General features: G+C 58.2%; 8 protein-coding genes across 8 annotated transcripts; 6 read left to right on the top strand and 2 right to left on the bottom strand.

Annotated features, from left to right (window-relative positions):
* Positions 1-226: 226 nt before the first annotated feature.
* On the top strand, positions 227-1,021 carry BDY17DRAFT_101847 (uncharacterized protein). Its single transcript, XM_033729122.1, has one exon. It carries the CDS (start codon positions 385-387, stop codon positions 841-843), a length of 459 nt encoding a protein of 152 aa, XP_033591945.1. The 5' UTR covers positions 227-384; the 3' UTR covers positions 844-1,021.
* Positions 704-2,012, bottom strand: BDY17DRAFT_101984 (uncharacterized protein). The gene is made up of 2 exons (XM_033729124.1): positions 905-2,012; positions 704-745 (listed from the first exon to the last, which is right to left on the bottom strand). The coding sequence occupies exon 1, from the start codon at positions 1,888-1,890 to the stop codon at positions 1,201-1,203; it is 690 nt and encodes a 229-aa protein (XP_033591944.1). The 5' UTR covers positions 1,891-2,012; the 3' UTR covers positions 704-745; positions 905-1,200.
* Positions 2,013-4,596, bottom strand: BDY17DRAFT_102017 (uncharacterized protein). Its single transcript, XM_033729125.1, has 4 exons — positions 4,497-4,596; positions 3,839-4,392; positions 2,206-3,768; positions 2,013-2,144 (listed from the first exon to the last, which is right to left on the bottom strand). Exons 1-4 carry the CDS (start codon positions 4,510-4,512, stop codon positions 2,136-2,138), a joined length of 2,142 nt encoding a protein of 713 aa, XP_033591943.1. The 5' UTR covers positions 4,513-4,596; the 3' UTR covers positions 2,013-2,135.
* Positions 4,597-5,603: 1,007 nt separating this feature from the next.
* BDY17DRAFT_101887 (uncharacterized protein) lies at positions 5,604-7,160 on the top strand. The gene is made up of 3 exons (XM_033729123.1): positions 5,604-6,129; positions 6,193-6,705; positions 6,761-7,160. The coding sequence occupies exons 1-3, from the start codon at positions 5,823-5,825 to the stop codon at positions 7,006-7,008; spliced, it is 1,068 nt and encodes a 355-aa protein (XP_033591942.1). The 5' UTR covers positions 5,604-5,822; the 3' UTR covers positions 7,009-7,160.
* A 514-nt stretch (positions 7,161-7,674) lies between these two features.
* Positions 7,675-9,001, top strand: BDY17DRAFT_247674 (uncharacterized protein; the record flags this gene model as incomplete). Its single annotated transcript, XM_033730840.1, has 3 exons — positions 7,675-7,738; positions 7,826-8,855; positions 8,923-9,001. 3 exons carry the CDS (start codon positions 7,675-7,677, stop codon positions 8,999-9,001), a joined length of 1,173 nt encoding a protein of 390 aa, XP_033591941.1.
* A 1,234-nt stretch (positions 9,002-10,235) lies between these two features.
* On the top strand, positions 10,236-11,422 carry BDY17DRAFT_315772 (beta-1,3-1,4-glucanase; the record flags this gene model as incomplete). Its single annotated transcript, XM_033735942.1, has 4 exons — positions 10,236-10,546; positions 10,603-10,652; positions 10,705-11,253; positions 11,316-11,422. The coding sequence occupies 4 exons, from the start codon at positions 10,236-10,238 to the stop codon at positions 11,420-11,422; spliced, it is 1,017 nt and encodes a 338-aa protein (XP_033591940.1).
* A 1,289-nt stretch (positions 11,423-12,711) lies between these two features.
* Positions 12,712-16,331, top strand: BDY17DRAFT_315771 (carbamoyl-phosphate synthase large subunit; the record flags this gene model as incomplete). Its single annotated transcript, XM_033735941.1, has 3 exons — positions 12,712-14,730; positions 14,799-16,166; positions 16,224-16,331. 3 exons carry the CDS (start codon positions 12,712-12,714, stop codon positions 16,329-16,331), a joined length of 3,495 nt encoding a protein of 1,164 aa, XP_033591939.1.
* Positions 16,174-18,223, top strand: BDY17DRAFT_101745 (nineteen complex-related protein 2-domain-containing protein). Its single transcript, XM_033729121.1, has 2 exons — positions 16,174-16,732; positions 16,823-18,223. The coding sequence occupies exons 1-2, from the start codon at positions 16,633-16,635 to the stop codon at positions 18,172-18,174; spliced, it is 1,452 nt and encodes a 483-aa protein (XP_033591938.1). The 5' UTR covers positions 16,174-16,632; the 3' UTR covers positions 18,175-18,223.
* The last annotated feature ends 328 nt before the right edge of the window (positions 18,224-18,551 follow it).

Genomic DNA, 18,551 nt, shown 5'->3' with positions numbered 1-18,551 from the left:
AACACCCTCGGCTTGTCGACTTGCTGTTGCGCTGCGCAACAGACGGTGGATATGCAGCAGGATGCAGATGGATTCGCGCGTCGAGGTGATGCCAGGAGGGAGAGAGGATGAAGGGAGCGGAGGAGGCTTTTTGAAACGCGGGACCAAGCGCGAGGCCAGCGAGACGGACCTCAACGACCTCGATCGCTTCGAGAAGCGCCTGCGCATGCTGAGTCTGCGTAAGTTTGTCGTGATGCCTCCATCTTCCCTCTGCTCCAGCATGCTGACATTCGAGCGACAGGTGGCGTGGAGCGGAAGAAGAGCAAACAGCCCAGCAGCCAGAGCTCCGTCCCCGATCATGCGCCAGATCACCTTCACCCCTCCCATCCCCCTCCCCCTTCGTCGATGCAGATAGACGACACCCGCGACCGCGTCTACATCTCCGACCTCGACGCCGAACTCGCCGATCTTGAGGACGCCGAGGCCGCCAGCGCGGCCGACGAACGCCTCATCTTTCTCCCCGACATCGAAAAGCACTTTAGCAAAATCCCCCAGCAGGTCCTAGCAGGAGGCAGTGATGCAGAGGATGGCAGACATCGCGAGCTGGTGCTCTACGATCTACCCCGTTCGCTGACCGTGCAGGATGAAGCACAAGATTCTGTGAGGAAGGCGATCATCGAATCGCGCCAACGCGCGCGCGAGAAGGCAGTGGAGGACTCAAGGCAGAGGGATGTCGAGAGGCATTACGACTCTACCCACTTTCACGGCGCGGGCGTGGAGACGGCTCATGGGTACAGCGCTGGGTATGCTGATCATTCCTACCCGGACGGCGACCCAGATGCCATGGACATGGACATTGGATGAAGTCACGCTAGAGGGAAGACGTGCAGGATGCAAGACAATCCACTTCAGTCGTCTCCACGACCATATTATCCATGCCGGACCCATTTGCCTGGCTCGAGATAGACGGCTACGGCGACGATGCGCCAGCAGTTCCTCACACAGGGCCAACGACTCCTCCCAAGATTGGGAAGTAGTGCCTTAGATCCGACTTGACTTAAGAATCCTCAATGTGAAAAGGCATATGGGACAATCTGAGCAGAAACGAGCACAACCCCTTTTCCCGTGCCTCGTTCCACTTTTATCTACATGTACGCTCGCTTGCTTCTATGACTTGTATTTGGTGCTTATCTCATATCGCTACATCCATTTCTTGGCTCATCAACTCCCATATTGTTGCTGTTGCTGTTGCTGCTGTTGCTGCTGCTGCCAACTCGATCCATACGCCTGCTGCTGATAATAATACGGCGGAGCGTTTTGCGCATACGCGGCGGGCGGGGCGGCTCTCGCCTGCAGTTGCGCCGGCGGGGTCCTGGATGCATAGCGCCGCTCGCCGTCCGGACTCGACAGGTTGCGAGAGAGCGGCCGTTCTTTCAACAGCCTGCGCCTGCCTGTGGACCGGCTGCGAGCAGCGTTCTCTTGCGCCGGCGACTGTTCACGCGCGGCGTGGTGCGCTTGGTGAGCCCTCTGTGCTCCCATTTGCGCCATTTGCTCCGGTGTCAGACTGCTCCTGCTTCGCTGGAAGGAGGCAGATGCCGCCGGATTCCATGCCGTATATCTCTGCGCGGGGATCGAGCTTGCAGGGCCCGTCCGCTCAAACGAGTCTTCCCGTCTGAGCTCGCTGGAGCTGAGATTGGCCTGGCCGCTTCTTGCGACTTCCGAATGCATGCCCATAAGCCCATCCATCGACCGGGAACGCCTCCTTTCTGCATAGTTGGCCGATGGATTTGGCCGTGTCCTCCGTGGTCCCGCATAATCGTTGATGGGCACGGGATCGGAGGGTGCAGCAGCACCATTGCCCCCTGCAATGAGAGGAGGCTGAGTGGGGTCCGTTTGGGATCGTTGGAGCATCCACGGGGACGGAGCCTCAGGTAAAGGCTTGCGCGCGATGCTTCTTGTCGATTGCAAAGCTCCTATGGCAGCTTGGCTCTCGTTCTTAATAGGGACCGGCGGAGGCTGATATCGCCGTGTCGGCGATCTCTCTGCCACTCCCTCGCGGTGTGGTATCGTGGCAGAATCATGTCGAACGTATGGGGAGCCCGGAATGGTGCTAAGTGGCTGTCGCGGATCCCTCCTGGGCTGCGCCTGTACATTATTCACAGGTCCTTGAAGGGAATTAGTGGTTCCTCGGGGGTTGTTGTGGGCAAGGGTGGGTGGAGACACTACCATATTCTGTTGTCGGTGCTGCACTTCGCCACTCCACGGCTCTAGTCCACCATCATAGTACGGCTGAGGGGTCACAGCGTCCTTCATCTCCGCCAACGTCTCGGCATCAACCGTGGAATTGGCCCGACGAAGTTCGGGGGGTGCGTACGGTTGGTTCGCCGGACGACTATTCGGCGGATGGGTGAAGGCTGGTGGTGGGAGGACAGGCTCGACGTGCGAGAGACGCTGGTGGCCGTTGAGTAGGTCTTGGCTGGACCCGCCCGCCGACAGCGTCGGGACTGTGCTTTCTGAATGGATGCGCTCGAGAGAGCCCGGCGTGAAGGAGCGACCCAATCCGCCCGGAGCACCCATATGCGGCGGGGGCGGTGGTGCCTCGAAGCCATCTGACGAATCAGGCCTCCTGGCGTCCTGCGACAACCGCGACGGCGTCTCGGTCTGGTATCTCCTATAACCCTGAGCTTCAGACGCGGCTCGCTTGTGCGGGCTGAAGCCGTTGCCCATAGCATCCGGTGGGGCTGTGTTGGTCCGCGGGATGGCGGCGGAGTGTTCTCCAGGCCGAACGGCGGGCGAGACGGATCTCGAGCCCGGGGTGGAGCGGGACACTTCGCCGTCGCCGAATCGAACGCCAAGTGTGTCGGTGTTGGCACGACTTCTGGGGTCCGGGGCGCCGTGCGATTCCAACTGCTGCGTCATGCGCTCCGCGGTGAGCTTCTTGAGCTCGCGTCTCCACTGTCGCTCGCTCCACCCCTGACTGCCCTTGGTATGGATCAAAGTGGAGACGTCGAGAATGTCGAGGTAGCCGTAGCGCCGGTTGGTTGGCATGGCAAACATCAGGCCTCGCTGATCGAGGGTGTCGGCGATCAGCTTCTGCGGCCGTCCGTACAGGGAGAAGGTGTCGTAGGCGGGGAAGAGCCAGCGGAGCATCATCTCGAACCCGGTCACGGCTTGGTGCACTTCGGGCATGACGAAGACAAAGCCCTCGGTGGTTTGATCTTTGCTGTCGTGGACATTCACAAGGCCTTCGATCTTCAAGAGGGTGGACTGCTCGATGAGCGGCTTGGACTGCGGATAGACTGCGTAGGCGGCGAATGCATCGGTGATGGTGGCAATTGGGAGGGTCTTCTTGTTGATTTTTCGCGTGTCGTAGAATTTGATGTCGCCCTTTGGATACTTGACGCGTTCGTAGGGCCCGGCCTTCTTGGCCGCCTTCTGTGCCTTCTCCCAGCTCTTTTCCTCGGGGGGCGAAATGACACACCAACACCTCTGCCACGGCGTGCCGGCCCCGAATCTGACACGGACCCAGTCTTCATGAGGGTACTTGAGCCGAAACATTATCTGTTTGATGTTGTTGAGGTACCGGCCCTTGCCAGCGATCAGCGAGCCCGTGTAGGCTTCTTGCAGCGTGGCGTGCTCAAACATGGCGAGCCGGATGCCGGCGGTCCACTGGGTAAGGGAGTTGAGGGTATTGAAGTGGAGTAGGTAGCGGTTGTTGGCGGCGGTGGATACGCTAAGGACATTTTGCAGATTGCCTCCTTGCGCACCGTTCATGGGCAGGGATTCGATCTGGAGTGTGTGGTTAGCGTTGGATAAGGAGGGGAGCAGCTGGTAGTGTTAGCGGCGGCCAGGTACACACCATTTTGATGGAAGCGTCGCTCAGGTTGATGAAGGTGGGCACGACTTCAGCATCCTCGCCGGCGGCGTCCAGGGCGGCAGCATCCCACAGGGAGAGCACGGTGCCGATGAGCTGGGCAAAGCACTCGGTCCACGTCCTGCCAGCGCTCGGTCTTCCGCGCGAGTCAAGATCGTGCAGCTTGAGAAAGTAGCCTTCCTGATAGAGCTTGTTGCTGTGGCTGTTGAGATAGGTGAAGATGGGTTGGAGCTCTGGCGGAGTGTCACGGGCGACGTCGACCTGTGGAGGGACGTAGGATTGTAGCATGCTCGTTCTCTTGGGCTTCAGGTCGCCTCTCGAGCGCGAGTGGGTGGTGGGGGAGCCGCCGGATTCGCGCATGGCGGCATCCAAACGCTGGCTGGCCGCTTGTGCAATGTCGATGTCGGGGGGTGGAGGTTTTCGCAGGTAAGAAGGAGCGGAGGCGGAGGATGGGGATGGGGTGTCGGTGAAGGCGCCGGCGTTGGGGTCGGGGGAGCGCGGCGCACTGGGGGATCCCCATTGAGACATGAACGACAGGACTGGGGAAGGCAAAGGGTCAATTTGGTTGGGTGGCAGGCAAGAGCGAAGGAGGGTGGTGCGGCAAGGGACACGGGTTTCAGGATTGGGGGAGGCAGGCACGTACCACGAGAGCGAGGCATGCTGGCGTGCGTCGCCGCGAACTGCGGGGAGTGATGAGGGAGTGGATGGACTACGATGCGCTTCTTCCAACGGCTGCACCAAGTAGGATGTCCGGGAGAGGGGACAATAGGTAATCAATGGCAGAGAATGTTTCCTGCACTCGCGTCACGCTTGGCAAGTCACATCGATCAAGGTGCTGCTAGTCGTGCGCCACAACGAAGATGCCAAGGAAGGATAAAGGCGGACGAAGGGGGGATGAAGCGAGCGTCGGGTAGGGAAGAGTAGGGAAGTAGGGGGGATGCGTGGTGAATGAGGGAGGGGGTGAAGGTGGTGTGTGGTGTGTGGTGTGCGCGAGGCAGGAAGGTAATGAGTGAGAGTGGTGAGGCTGTGATCGACGCTGGCCACGGCACAATTGGGAACTTTGCCGCTGACGACAGCGAGTCCGGATAGCGCGGAGAAGAGGACGGGCCTAGTGTCATGGATCGGGGGGTCGGAGGCCGGAGACGGGTGGCATCAGGCAATTGTGCATTCATTTGGGAGATGTGACATGCCTGGCACCGCTGACATGCATTCTGCCTGCGCGGCCTGTACCTGCGCGGTAGTTACAACCACTCGCCGTCATCTGAGCCTTGTGGCTGGCGTGGGCTGCAGAGAAAGGCGGCGTGCAGGCCGACGATGGGCTGACGACGCATCCATGCCTCCTCACCCACCACGGCGGTCATCTGTCATCATGGGTGATCATCTTGGACTACATCCAAGTACAGGGAACGAGTGCCATCGTCTCGGCATCTATTGCCGATAGCTTGCATCTGCAGACATTTCTTATTCAGATACAGTATCGCGCATCGACCAGCACACGGACAATCTGAATCCGAGACCGAGAGACATGGGCGGCAGCATACTCACACACACATGGCATCCAATCTATGCCACACTCCCTCCAGCCTACAGCATAGCAATCCACACCGCAATTATCAGGGTGACCTGTCAAGTTTTGTCACTTTTCCCTGCAGATGGATGAAATAAATGATCTCGCTCTCGCTACACTTTCTCCCGCACAGACCTTCTGCAAATTGCGGAGAGAAGAGGCGTCGCGTGAGCGTGACGCGCACGGCGCGCTTCTATTTCACACCCTTCCATCGCTTGCAACTTCGACCTCTCCTCTTCTCGCTATTTCCCTTGGTTGCTCTTGATTTGTTTGCGCGTCCCTGTTGGCGATACAGCTCTGCGAGCATCACTTCCCCTTCACTGCGCTGCTTTCCGCCGTTGTCCCTGCTCCTTTGCGCTGCACCTCAATCGAACCCACCCACCTCTCCTCTGACTTGTCGCGATGGCGCGGAAGCAAGCCAACGGCCGAAAGAGCGCCGTGCCTGTTACCTCCTCCGATCTCAATAGCGCCATCAAGCCCGCCCCCCAACCCGCCGAGCTGTCAGAAAGGGACCGTTTGGCGCTGAAGAGTTGGCTGGACACCAACGATAAGCCCTTCACAATCCAGGTTGCTTCCAAATCCCTCAAGCGCAAGAGGGATGCAGACATGCAGCTGCAGACAGACTTGTTCGAAGACAGATTGAACTTGAAATACCAAGTCCGGCCGAGAGATAAGTGGGAGTGTCTACGGCGCTACAAGAAATTCACCGGTACGCTGTCGCCCCGCCCCGTGCCGCGCATCGGTGCCAGCAGAGACTGACGGACGCGTGCAGTGGGCTCTGAAAGCATCGCAACCGGCCAATGCATCCTCGTTAAGCACGACGAGTCCGACGACGCGAAAATCGATGTGGCGGCGCAGTGGAAGGCCAAGGTGCTCGAGGTGCGCGCGCTCGACTCCGAACACGTCTACATCCGATTGGCATGGCTCAACCGGCCCGAGGATTTGGACGGTGGTCGGCAGCCCTACCACGGCAGGAACGAGCTCATCCCCACCAACGAGATGGACATTATCGATGCCATGACTGTCAATGGGAGCTTGAAAGTGGAGCATTGGAATGAGGAGGATGACGACGACGCGCCCATCGACGACGACATATACTTTTGGCGCCAGACATACGATTCCGCCACGACGAGGAAGTTTTCCAAAATCCGCAACATCTGTATCGATAACAAGCCTCAGAATCCCGACGAGATGATCTTGCAGTGTGGTAATCCGGAGTGCAGGAAATGGATGCACGTCAAATGCATCGCCGAGACTGCGGTACACAAAGCAGCAGCAGCACCAGGTAAGCGAAGTCATCGACACCGAGTCGCCAATGTCTAATCTGACAACAACAACAGCGGACGATGCGAACGAGTCCGTGGCGAGGAAAGCGCGGCCCAAGAATGAAGGCATCACCGCAAAATCCGTCGTTTCGTCGAAGATGGAAAACGAAGGCTTCACCGCAGAGGTACTCATCAAAAGCTTGCCCAATGGCGAAGGGCAAACGCCGGCCGCGGAGACGTCGGAGATTGTCATTACGACGCCTGATGGCCAGAATTACTCGGCCGCGGTGAATTGCTTGCTTTGTGGCAAGGAGGTGGACTGAGAGCCTGGCCTGCAAGTCCGAAAGTCAAGACGAGGGCGCAGCTAGAACGCGCAAGGAGCCGTCGGAGCGGCGTTGACATGGACCACGATACCTCGAGAAGGGCGACAAGGTCAAGCTCCGAGTCCAGCGGCGAAGCAATCACCACCAGCCTTCCGACCATGGAGATGTGCCTACCCAGATCTAGGATGCCGAACACGATCCTTTCTTGGCGAAACAGCTGGCGCGCAATTATTGGGACTGCACTATCATTGGGTACTCACCCATCAACGCACGAAACGCATCACATACTTTCGAGGATGGATATCAGGAGTGCATGCTCCGTACTGGGTGTCGCGCCTCAAGCGGCAGGTCCATCAAAAGCGGATGCGCGCCGCGCCCCACCGACGCAAGCCCGGCGGGGCGATTGACACCCTCGCGCGCGTTAATGCGAACTTCATGCACTCCTCCTGCCTCTTGCATTTGAACTCTGTTCACCATCTCTCGCGCAGGCAATCCTTAGCATATGCAGGGGGACAATGTGACACTCGAGGCTTCCATCGCAGCCCTCCTCCCTTTTGTCCCTGCTCCTCCCGCAACGACTGTTTCTTCTTCCTCGTCCCCATTAGTCGGTCTTTACAGTAGTCTCCCGTTCATTTCCCTTGTTTCGTGAGTGTGGACGTTGTTGATATGGCTGCGAGCGCTCCAGCATCGGCTCAGGGAAAGCCTGCGGTCTTGATCATTGGCGGGTTGGGTATGTTCTCTGCCGCCATTGACACCCTCGAGGGCATGGGTGATGTCCAGGAATGCGATAATGGGAGGACTGATCTTCCTTTGACAGGTTACATCGGTCGCTTCCTCGCGAATTACATCCACTCCAACCAACTCGCATCTACCCTACGCCTGGTCGACAAGCAGCTGCCCCAACTTGCCTCCCTCGCACCCGAACACCAGGAAGCTTGCTCGACCAACTTCCTCCAAGCAGACGCTTCCAGAGAACAATCGCAGGCGAGAATCTTCGACCTTCCCGCCGGCCCCGACGGCACGAAGCGCGAATTCGACTTTGTCTTCAACTGCGGCGGTGAAACCCGCTTCTCGCAGGACGACGAGGTCTACCGACTCCGCAGTTTCCAGCTCAGTCTGGCGGTCGGCAAAGAGGCGGCAAAGCGGGGCGTCACGGCATTTATCGAAGTGAGCACCGGCCAGGTCTACAGTGGGAGCAAGACGCCGCAAAAGGAGGGTGACAAGACGAGCAAGCCGCATACGAAGCAGGCCAAGTGGAAACTGCAGGCGGAGGAGGAGCTGGCGAAGATCCCGGGTCTGCGGCTGTGCATCTTGCGCTTGCCTAACGTCTATGGCCCCTATACGGGCCGATGGCTGGGCACGCAGCTGGCGCTGGCCCGAGTATATCAGAGCCGCGAGCCGAAAGAGACGATGAAATGGCTGTGGGGCAGCGAGTTGAGAACCAATACACTGCATGTCGAGGATAGTGCGCGGGCGCTGTGGATGGCGGCGGAATGGCGGGCAAAGAATGACCGCATCTCGAGTGCGCCGAATGCAGCGTCGCTGGTGTTCAACGTGGTCGATCGCGGGGCGACGTCGCAGGGCACCATGGCCGCGATTTTCAAGAGCATCTTTGGGATTGAGACGGGCTTTCAGAACGCGCTGGTGAACACTTTTGCACGGATGAATCTGGAGCATGTGGTGGACGATGTAAACGACGACACGCTTGACGACTGGGCGGATCTGCAGGAGGCGGCGGGAGTGAGGGAGAATGGCGGACCATTGAGTCCGTTCATGGAGAAGGAGTTGCTCAAGGATACCGATCTAAGCATGGATGGAAGTAGATTCGAGAAGGAAGTTGGGTTCAGGTGAGTGTTGCTGATTGATGGGTGGGGCCATGCGGAGCGTCGTCGAGCTGACTGTCCTGGGTGCTAGACCTGTCCATGAGAGAATTACCAAGGAGGAGGTGGAGGCAGTGATTGAGAGCTACAAGCGGATGCAATGGTGGCCGTGAGAAGTGTCTTGGATTCCACGAGGCCGGTGAATGGCCGCGAGCAACGAAGGTTGGGCACGCGCATTGCTCTGACGATTACATGCACGTATATGACATGGTAGATCTACACCCCCCGAGAAAGTCGTGTTTGCTTTGTTATTCCAACCTGCCTTCTGCGTGGGGATTACCGTCCCATCATACATGAAGACATGTATCCATCATCGACGTCGAGTACATTCAGCAAGGTCGTCGCATTTCATCGTCCTTCACATTGCCGCTCCTGCCTCCGCGCGGCAGATGCATGGCCGCCGCCATTCACCCAGTCGACGAGCGCCACGTGGATTGGCAACAGCCGGCAGAGCAGGAGTTCCTGAGTTGGCCGGCCAATATGAGTTCGCGTGCGGAGAATATTCGTACGGGCTGCAAGCGATCTTGGACAGCAGTTGGGAAGAGATGAGGTGGTGGACGTCGAGCCAGCCTCGGCGGCTTGGGCGGGCCCTGGTTGTCCGGGTGAAACACACTTCTGACGTGACGTTCCCACACTTCCACGACGGAGGCGCCAGCGTCAGACCCGATTGGCTGGACGGAACGTGCCGTCGTCCCGCCCGCTCCATCCAGACTCCTGGCGCGAACATCGAGGACAAATCAACGCCATGTGCATGTGCTTCCGACTGTCGACGAGCAGCGAGTGCGCGAAACGGATGCACAACACTGCAATCACCCGCAAACACTTCATCCTCGATTGGGAAGCTCCCGGCCAGCTTGGCGTGAGGGAATCTGGACATCTGACCCTCCTGTAGACCGCGCCGTTCCTCGTCCGAGCTGCATCTCAAACGGCCGGCTTGACAGACGCCGTAGTCAGACGCCAGGGGCTGGGTTGAACAATGGACAATCACATCAGCTCGTGTCTCAAGCGGACAATAGCGTGAACGTTCATCAGCGTGTGTGGGTGGGTTGATGGCGGTGGGTGTGGTGCTGGCCGCCTTCGCTTCGCCCGTCCATGCGTCGGAGAATACTTAGCGAGGCAGATGCTGGGGGAACGCACCATTCCTTTCACTTTCCCTTGACACTCGTGCGAGTTTCGTATAAGGCTGTTCGCCGGTATTTCCCTCTATTTTTCCCTTTTGTCATTCACCTCTTTCCGCCGCCTTCCCCCTCTCCGTCGACACCTGACCCTCCTCTCCCTCCGCCTCTCCAACCACCACCATACACGAGCAAGATGGGGTTATCAACACTATCGTGTTGCGTCCTTCTGATGGCTGCAAAGTGTTGGGCTCAATACACATTACAGCAAGACTACCTACAAGGCGGCAATTTCTTCGAGCAATTCTCATTCTTCACCGCGCCAGATCCGACGGACGGCTTCGTTACATACGTCGATCAAGCGACCGCCCAGGCTGCGGGATTGATCCAGTCTTCTGGCAACCAAGTCACCATATCCGTCGATGATACATCAACCACCACCACGGGCCGGCAAAGCGTCCGCTTGACCAGCCTTCAGAGCTACCAGTCGGGACTGTTTATTATCGATCTTGCACACATGCCTGGGAGCATTTGTGGGACATGGTGAGTCCTGCAGTAAACAAGGAGAAGGAAAACAGAACCATCTGACAACGATACAGGCCCGCGTTTTGGACTGTAGGCCCGGATTGGCCCAACCAGGGTGAAATTGGTGCGTCCTCTCCTCTCGGCCGCCTTGATCATTTGTATTGACACAACGACAGACATCATCGAAGGCGTGAATCAAAACACGATGAATGCAATGACACTCCACACCGGCGACGGTTGCACAATCAACAATTCTGGCTTCAGCGGCACATTGAGCACCAGCGATTGCTACACATACGCCCCGAATCAAGCGTCGAATGCCGGTTGCTCAATCGATGCAACCTCGGGCAACACTTACGGCACGGGCTTCAACAACGCGGGTGGCGGAGTGTACGCCATGGAGCTGACCGCAAACTCGATCGCCGTCTACTTCTTCACCCGAGCATCAATTCCCGAGAATGTTCTCAGCGACTCTCCCGATCCATCTACATGGGGCGAACCATTGTCCTACTTCTCCGGCGACTGTGACTTTGCGTCGAAATTCACCAATCAACAGATTGTGTTTGACGTCACCTTCTGCGGCCAGTGGGCGGGAGCTGTGTGGCCGACGAGCAGCTGTGCGTCGCAATTCGGCAGCTCATGCGAAAACTACGTGGGACAGAACCCGTCGGCCTTTTCCGAGTCGTACTGGTCCATCAACAGCCTGAAGGTGTTTGAGAACACGGGTGGTTCGGGCGGATCCAGCCCGCCAGCAACAACTCCGGGGACAAGCGCTGCTCCAACGCAGAGCATTGGCCAGCCGACGACTACGCCTCAAGCACCACCCGCCGGCCCTTCCACCCTGCCTTTCAGCTGGAGACCAGCACCACCTTTGACGACCACCTCATCCGTTGACGAGCCAACCTCGCCTTTGACGACCTCATCCGTTGACGAGCCAACCTCACCTTTGACAACCTCATCCGTAGACGAGCCAACCTCGCCTTTGACATCAACCTCACCCGTGAACGAGCCAACGTCGCCTGTTGTTGGCACGAAAACAAGATCCGGCAGATTCACCACGGAGACCGTCACGTCGACGACGAATATTGCGGCTGGTGGTAGCTCGGCTCCACCTGTTGCGACAACGAACGAATTCACAACGCTAACCGTCACATCGACGACGAATATCCAGGCTGGCGGCAGCACAGCTCCGGCCGGTACATCGCCGGATTCTCCCACACAAGTCACGACGATTGCACCCACCGTGCAGCCAACACCAACAGCAACGACCGCATCGAATGCCGCTCCTACAGTCACACAGCCTGTCGCCAACTCACCGACGCCCACATTCACCGTCACAAGCGGACCCGCGCAGACATTCCAACCGCCTCAGCCCTCCAACCCCGGCGGAGGCTTCCCGAGTGGCGGATTTGGAGGCCCTCCGGGCGGAGGACCACCGTTTGGCCAAGGTCCTCCTGGCGGCTTCGGCGGAGGTGGCTTCGGCGGAGGGCGCCCAGGGAACGCAGCAAAGTACTTGCAACTGCCTGGGGTGGGCGAGAAGGCGGCACGGGAGACGTGCACGAGTCTGCAAGTGCGGAACACGAGCAAGAACGACGTGTACGAGTTGGAGATGCCGGCCATCTTCAAGCGGTCGTCGCGGCATCTGAAATACCACCGGCATAACCACAAGCATTGAGTATTGGGTTCCTTTCGGGAAGCATTGCGGGTCTGGGAATGGAGTTTTTGGGCCGCATGAGCGGACGGTGCTTGCTTGGCAAAGCAAGGTTGGGAAAGGTTTCTTGAGAATTTTGGACTGGCGTTGGGGGGATTGGCAGTGGATAAGGATTATCCCGCCCTGCAATTGACTGTGACTGAGATTGATACCTACCTGTATGCAGACCTTCCTAGCCCTAGGTAGCATTGGTGAATACGACCGTGTCTGGTCTTCGCTGAAACATCGTGTTTTACATCGGCGTGTAGGAGGCCGCGATTATCATTAGTCGCGGGTATATGTTGGCGGGCGATGTCGGCGCGATTAGCTGCACGATAAGGAAAGCACGAGGGAAGCTTGGGCCACTCGTCAATGCCGTGAATCCATGACTCCAAATGTTTTTTTCCACCGCTGCGTCACATACCGCAATTGCAAGCCATTGGCCTTCTTTTCCGTGCGCCTCCTCCTGCTCGGGAGCGTCACTCTGCCTGCCATGGCTCTCAATGCCCCTTTGGTCCGCGTGCTGCACCGTGAGCTGTTCCAATGCACCAGGCACACCGCTCCTCGAGTCCTCCGCCGATCGTTCGTATCGCAGCCCCCAAGAACCACTCGCCATGACAGACCTGTCAAAACCGCCCTTCCTAGGCAAGCCCGCTCCTTCCACAAGTCTGCGAGATGCTCAAACCAGACCGCCACCGCCCCCAAGGCGCAAACCTACATCGAATCCGGCGTCATATCGGGCGCACAAGATCTGGTGGATGTGAAGAAGGTGCTCGTGATAGGCTCCGGTGGTCTCTCGATCGGCCAGGCCGGCGAGTTTGACTACTCCGGCTCGCAAGCCCTCAAGGCCCTGAAGGAAGCCGGCGTGCAATCGGTCTTGATCAACCCCAACATTGCAACCATCCAGACCGCTCACGTGCTTGCGGACGAGGTCTACTACCTGCCCGTCACGCCCGAATACGTCACGTATGTCATTGAGAAGGAGAGGCCCGATGGCATCTTCTTGTCGTTTGGCGGACAGACGGCGCTGAACCTCGGCGTGCGCATGGACAAGATGGGCATCTTCGAGCGATACGGGGTCAAGGTGCTGGGCACGAGCGTCAAGACATTGGAGACCAGCGAGGATCGCGATCTGTTCGCAAAGGCGTTGAAAGAGATCGACATTCCCATCGCGGAGAGCATTGCCGTGTCTACGATCGACGAGGCTCTCGACGCCGCGGAGACCGTGGGTTATCCCATCATTGTGCGAGCTGCATACGCCCTTGGAGGCCTCGGCTCAGGTTTTGCGGACAATGCGGAAGAACTGCGAAATCTGGCTGCTCGATCTTTGACCCTGTCTCCCCAGATCTTGGTGGAGAAGTCATTGAAGGGCTGGAAGGAGGCGGAGTACGAGGTGGTCCGAGATGCCTCCGACAACTGCATCACCGTCTGCAACATGGAGAATTTCGATCCCCTCGGAGTCCATACCGGCGACAGCATCGTCGTCTCACCATCGCAGACTTTCAGCGACGAAGAATACCACATGCTACGATCTGCTTCCATCAAAATCGTCCGTCACTTGGGCGTGGTTGGAGAGTGCAACGTGCAATACGCCCTGCAACCCGATGGACTCGACTACCGGGTGATTGAAGTCAACGCTCGCCTGTCTCGTTCGTCTGCCCTCGCCTCCAAAGCCACCGGGTACCCGCTCGCCTACACCGCTGCAAAGATTGGTCTCGGTCATACGCTGCCCGAACTGCCCAACGCAGTCACTCGCACCACCACGGCCAATTTCGAGCCCAGCCTGGATTACGTTGTCACCAAAATCCCTCGATGGGATTTGGCCAAGTTCCAGAACGTCAACCGCTCCATCGGATCGAGCATGAAGTCCGTGGGCGAGGTCATGGCCATCGGCCGCACATTCGAGGAGAGCTTCCAAAAGGCCATTCGACAAGTCGATCCCAGATTCGTGGGGCTGCAAGGCGACCATTTCGACGACCTCGACCACGTCCTCCAAAACCCCACCGACCGTCGATGGCTTGCCGTTGGTCAGGCTATGCTCCACGAGGGCTACACCGTTGACCGTGTCCACGAACTCAGCAGAATCGACAAATGGTTCCTCTACAAAATCCAAAACATCGTGGACTGCACTCACGAGCTTGAAGACATTGGCTCGTTGTACGGCGTGAAGAAGGAGCTCATGATGAAGGCGAAGAAACTCGGGTTCAGCGACAAGCAGATCGCCAACGCCGTCAACAGCTCCGAAGACGAGGTGCGCGCTCGAAGGAAGAACTTTGGCATCCATCCGTGGGTGAAGAAGATCGATACCCTCGCCGCCGAGTTCCCGGCCGACACGAACTATCTGTACACCACTTACAACGCTTCAAGCCACGACGTCCAGTTCGATGACCATGGAATTATTGTCCTGGGTTCAGGAGTGTACCGCATTGGCAGCTCTGTGGAGTTCGACTGGTGTGCTGTCAACGCGACGCTAAGTTTGAAGGCGCTCGGAAAGAAGACGGCCATGATCAACGTAAGTCTCAAAACCATCCTCGTATACTTTCTAGAGTCCTGCTGACTTCCCCTTTGTACAACCCCGAGACCTACAGCACCGATTTCGACGTGCCCGATCGATTGTATTTCGAAGAGTTGAGCTATGAGCGAGTAATGGACATCTACGAACTGGAATCCTCCAGCGGAGTTGTTGTCAGCGTAGGCGGCCAGCTACCGCAAAACATCGCGCTCAAGCTCCAAGAGCAAGGCAAAGCGAGAGTGTTGGGCACCGATCCAAAGGACATCGACAAGGCGGAGGACCGTCACAAGTTCTCTCAGATCTTGGACAGCATTGGCGTGGACCAGCCGGCGTGGAAGGAGCTCACCAGCTACGAGGATGCGAAGAAGTTTGCGTCGGACGTGGACTACCCGGTCCTTGTGAGGCCCAGCTACGTCCTCTCGGGCGCAGCTATGACCGTCATTCGAAGCGAAGAGGAGCTGCAAGAGAAGCTCACCGCCGCCAGCAACGTCAGCCCTGACCATCCGGTTGTCATCACAAAATTCATCGAAGGCGCACAGGAGATTGACGTTGATGCCGTCGCTTCGGGTGGAAAGCTGTTGGTGCATGCAGTCAGCGAGCATATTGAGAACGCTGGAGTGCATTCCGGAGATGCGTCTTTGGTTCTTCCCCCAGTCAGCCTGAGCAAAGACATCACGGATCGGGTGAAGGACATTGCTCAGAAGGTGGCCAAAGCCTGGAGCATCACCGGCCCCTTCAACATGCAAATCATCAGCGCCAAGAACCCCGATGGAGGCGAGAATTTGCTCAAGGTGATTGAGTGTAACTTGCGAGCGTCTCGCTCGTTCCCATTCGTGAGCAAAGTCCTCGGCACCAACTTCATCGATGTCGCCACTCGCGCATTGCTCGACAAGGACGTCCCCGAGCCCGTCGACCTGATGACCGAATCGAGAGACTACCTCGCCGTCAAAGTGCCGCAGTTCTCCTGGACTCGTCTTGCTGGAGCGGATCCCTACTTGGGCGTGGAGATGGCTAGTACGGGAGAGATGGCGTGTTTCGGCAAGGACCTCGTCGAGGCGTATTGGGTGGCGATGCAGAGCACGATGAACTTCCGCCTCCCGCTGCCGGGAGAAGGGCTGTTGTTCGGTGGAGACACTGCCACGCCCGACCTCGCGAAGATTGTGGATTATTTAAATCCCTTGGGCTACAAGTTCTACGCTGCCAACAATGAGGTGAAGAAGCATCTCGAACAGGGCAGTCAGGAGGGGAGTGTGAAGGTGGAGGTGATTGAGTTCCCCAAGGAAGACAAGCGAGCACTGCGCGAGGTATTCGAGAAGTACGACATTCGCGGCGTGTTCAACCTGGCCAAGAGGAGGGCGAGCTCGATGGTGGACGAGGACTACGTGATGAGGAGGAATGCGGTGGACTTTGGCGTGCCGCTCTTCATGGAGCCCCGGGTGAGTTGTAGCCCCCTGCTGATCAAGCGCGACTTGTTGCTGACCCCGACTCAACAGACTGCCGTTCTCTTTGCCCAGTGCATGAGCGAGAAGCTGCCAAAGCCGGAAGGCATTCCGCCGGAAGTGAGGAGGTGGAGTGATTTCATCGGAGGGAAGCCATTGTGATGTGCTCGCGTTGCTGTTTTTGCCAAATTTCCCCCCAGCAAGGTGTTCAGCGAGTCCGGCTGGCAGCTGATGCATTACATCCTTGGACGGCCATCATAGAGAGAGACTACCAGTACCCCGTTTCAACTGTTGTTCATCGGCCCATCGCATCTGCCATGGCTTTGCTTCAAATTCCACCGCCAGGCCAAACTTTAAATTTTTGTAGGACCTCACGTCAAGGCATCTTCTGTCTCTGCACCCACTTTCCTTCGCGCTCTCCCCACCAAACATGCAACGGTAACCCTTGTAGCAGCCGCCGAACATGAAAAAGGCGTTCTCCGCGCGACGCGTGCCCCGCAAGATCGGTTCAGAGGACGAGGATGAGCCCGCGAGAGCAACAGACGGAGGAGAAGAGCCGTCAGGTACGTGGCCGTGCATGTCCTCAGAACCACCGCGACCTTCTCTGACGTCGATCGGTAGCAAACGGCGTGGGCTAATCGTGCGACTCCCAGGAACCTCATTGATCAAACCCTCGACCAAAGCGCGAAAGGGTACGCCGTTGCGAGCGTCCTTCAACCCCGACGATGCGGATGATGAACAAACGGGCCCCGCGGGCATCAGACCCCCGAAACGCTCGAATCTGTCCCGACTGGCGATCCAGCGGAATGCATCACAGCGATCTTCACTCCTCCCCTCGAATCTCCCCACGCGCTCGGCGGACGAAGATGAAGATCGGCCGTCGTACAATGCGGCGTCGCTGCAAGAGCTGAAGGAGAGCACGCCGTCTACACCGCGCGACCTCACAACAGACGCGAGCATGTCCGATGTGGACGAGATGGCAAGCGGGACGCAAGCGCTCGACATAACGTCCAAATTCGGGACTTCGCTCTCGCGATATCAGCAGCCTTCTGCCATTCCTTCGGCCGCCGAGATTGCGGAGAAGAAGGCGCGCAGGGCACGACTGGCGAAAGAGCAGGCTGCGGAAGAGTACATCTCGCTCGATCCTGATGACCCGGATCTTGACAACGAGGACGAGGATGATCCGAATGTCATGCGCGACGACTACGGCCGTCTAGTGCTCAAGCCGAAAGACAAGTACAACGAAGCAGAAAGCCGGCTGACGCACGACGACGAGGACATGATGGAGAACTTCGACGAGTTCACCGAAGCAGACGGTAAGATAGTCATGGGGCGCAAAGCAGAGGCCGAGGCGGCGAAGCGGCGGAAAGCAGACATGGCGGCGCAGATCGCGGCAGCGGAGGGCGGCGCGGCCTCGGACTCCGACTCGGACGCCAGCGAGCGCGCGCGCAACGAAGCCTTCGAAGCGGCGCAGACTCGACACGGCACGTACGGCTCGAAGAGCACTTCTGCCGACCCTTATGCGGACGTGCGGCCGAAGACGCCCCCTGTCATCTCCCCGCTGCCTACTCTCGACGGCGTGATTGAGCGGCTGCGAAAGCAAGTAGCGGAGCTGCAGAGCGGGCGCATGCAACGTCTGCAGGAAATGGAGGCGCTACAGCGGGAGAAGATTAGATTGGGGGAAGAAGAGATTCGGATTCAGCGAGCATTGCGGGAAACGGCAGAAAAGTTTCAACAGCTGCGAGCAGAGAGGGGGATTGCGGAGCCTCGAAGCGATGGTGTCGACGGAACGGAGGCGTCGACGAGTGTGGATCTTGTCAACGTTGCTTCGAGACTGGTGGGAGGCCCTCCAGATTCCGGCCCCTGGGACAGCGGAGCGAGCACGGATGTGGAGAATGCTGGCGAGGTGCGCGGTGGGTTGGGGTTTGGGATGTCGAGGGGAGATCTCGACGACTGGGGTATGGGGAGCACCGCGAATGGCAGTAGAGACGATGACGATGGCTAGCGGCAGTTACATGCAACGAATCTCACGAACCTAGACGTGTCAATCAGCGCCATCCCTTTCCATTCAATTCACTCCGTCGGTATGTCTGCTGCAAGGCTGGCCGATGCTTCAGAGCATGCACGCTAAGCCGCATACGGCAGCCATCTACAAATCCACACCTGCTACTTTTCCACACCACTCTCTTCTTCTCCTCCACTCACCACTGCAACAAACCCCGCCACCTCGTCAAAAATGCTCACCCGCTACCTCACCTCCGTCGCAGCGACCTTCTCCCCCTTCAACCCCCGCTCCGGCACGACCGCGCGCCTCTTCCTCTCCCTCCTGCCGCCCAACGCCCGCAGCACCATGAGCGTCGACATCCACCTGCTCAACCGGGC

Source organism: Neohortaea acidophila (genome assembly GCF_010093505.1).
Source record: "Neohortaea acidophila strain CBS 113389 unplaced genomic scaffold BDY17scaffold_3, whole genome shotgun sequence".
NCBI classification, from domain to species: domain Eukaryota; kingdom Fungi; phylum Ascomycota; class Dothideomycetes; order Mycosphaerellales; family Teratosphaeriaceae; genus Neohortaea; species Neohortaea acidophila.
This window is presented reverse-complemented; position numbering and strand designations above follow the sequence as displayed.

What these genes read in the sequence shown, in the direction of transcription:
- BDY17DRAFT_101887 (XM_033729123.1), top strand. Translation starts at nt 5,823, where the DNA reads ATGGCGCGGAAGCAAGCCAACGGCCGAAAGAGCGCCGTGCCTGTTACC. An exon ending in GCGCTACAAGAAATTCACCG is followed by an intron (nt 6,130 to 6,192) that starts GTACGCTGTCGC and finishes GGACGCGTGCAG; the next exon opens with TGGGCTCTGAAAGCATCGCA. An exon ending in CAAAGCAGCAGCAGCACCAG is followed by an intron (nt 6,706 to 6,760) that starts GTAAGCGAAGTC and finishes CAACAACAACAG; the next exon opens with CGGACGATGCGAACGAGTCC.
- BDY17DRAFT_102017 (XM_033729125.1), bottom strand. An exon ending in GCGACGCTTCCATCAAAATG is followed by an intron (nt 3,769 to 3,838) that starts GTGTGTACCTGG and finishes CACACACTCCAG; the next exon opens with ATCGAATCCCTGCCCATGAA.
- BDY17DRAFT_101984 (XM_033729124.1), bottom strand. Translation starts at nt 1,890, where the DNA reads ATGCTCCAACGATCCCAAACGGACCCCACTCAGCCTCCTCTCATTGCA.
- BDY17DRAFT_101745 (XM_033729121.1), top strand. Translation starts at nt 16,633, where the DNA reads ATGAAAAAGGCGTTCTCCGCGCGACGCGTGCCCCGCAAGATCGGTTCA. An exon ending in CGGAGGAGAAGAGCCGTCAG is followed by an intron (nt 16,733 to 16,822) that starts GTACGTGGCCGT and finishes TGCGACTCCCAG; the next exon opens with GAACCTCATTGATCAAACCC.
- BDY17DRAFT_101847 (XM_033729122.1), top strand. Translation starts at nt 385, where the DNA reads ATGCAGATAGACGACACCCGCGACCGCGTCTACATCTCCGACCTCGAC.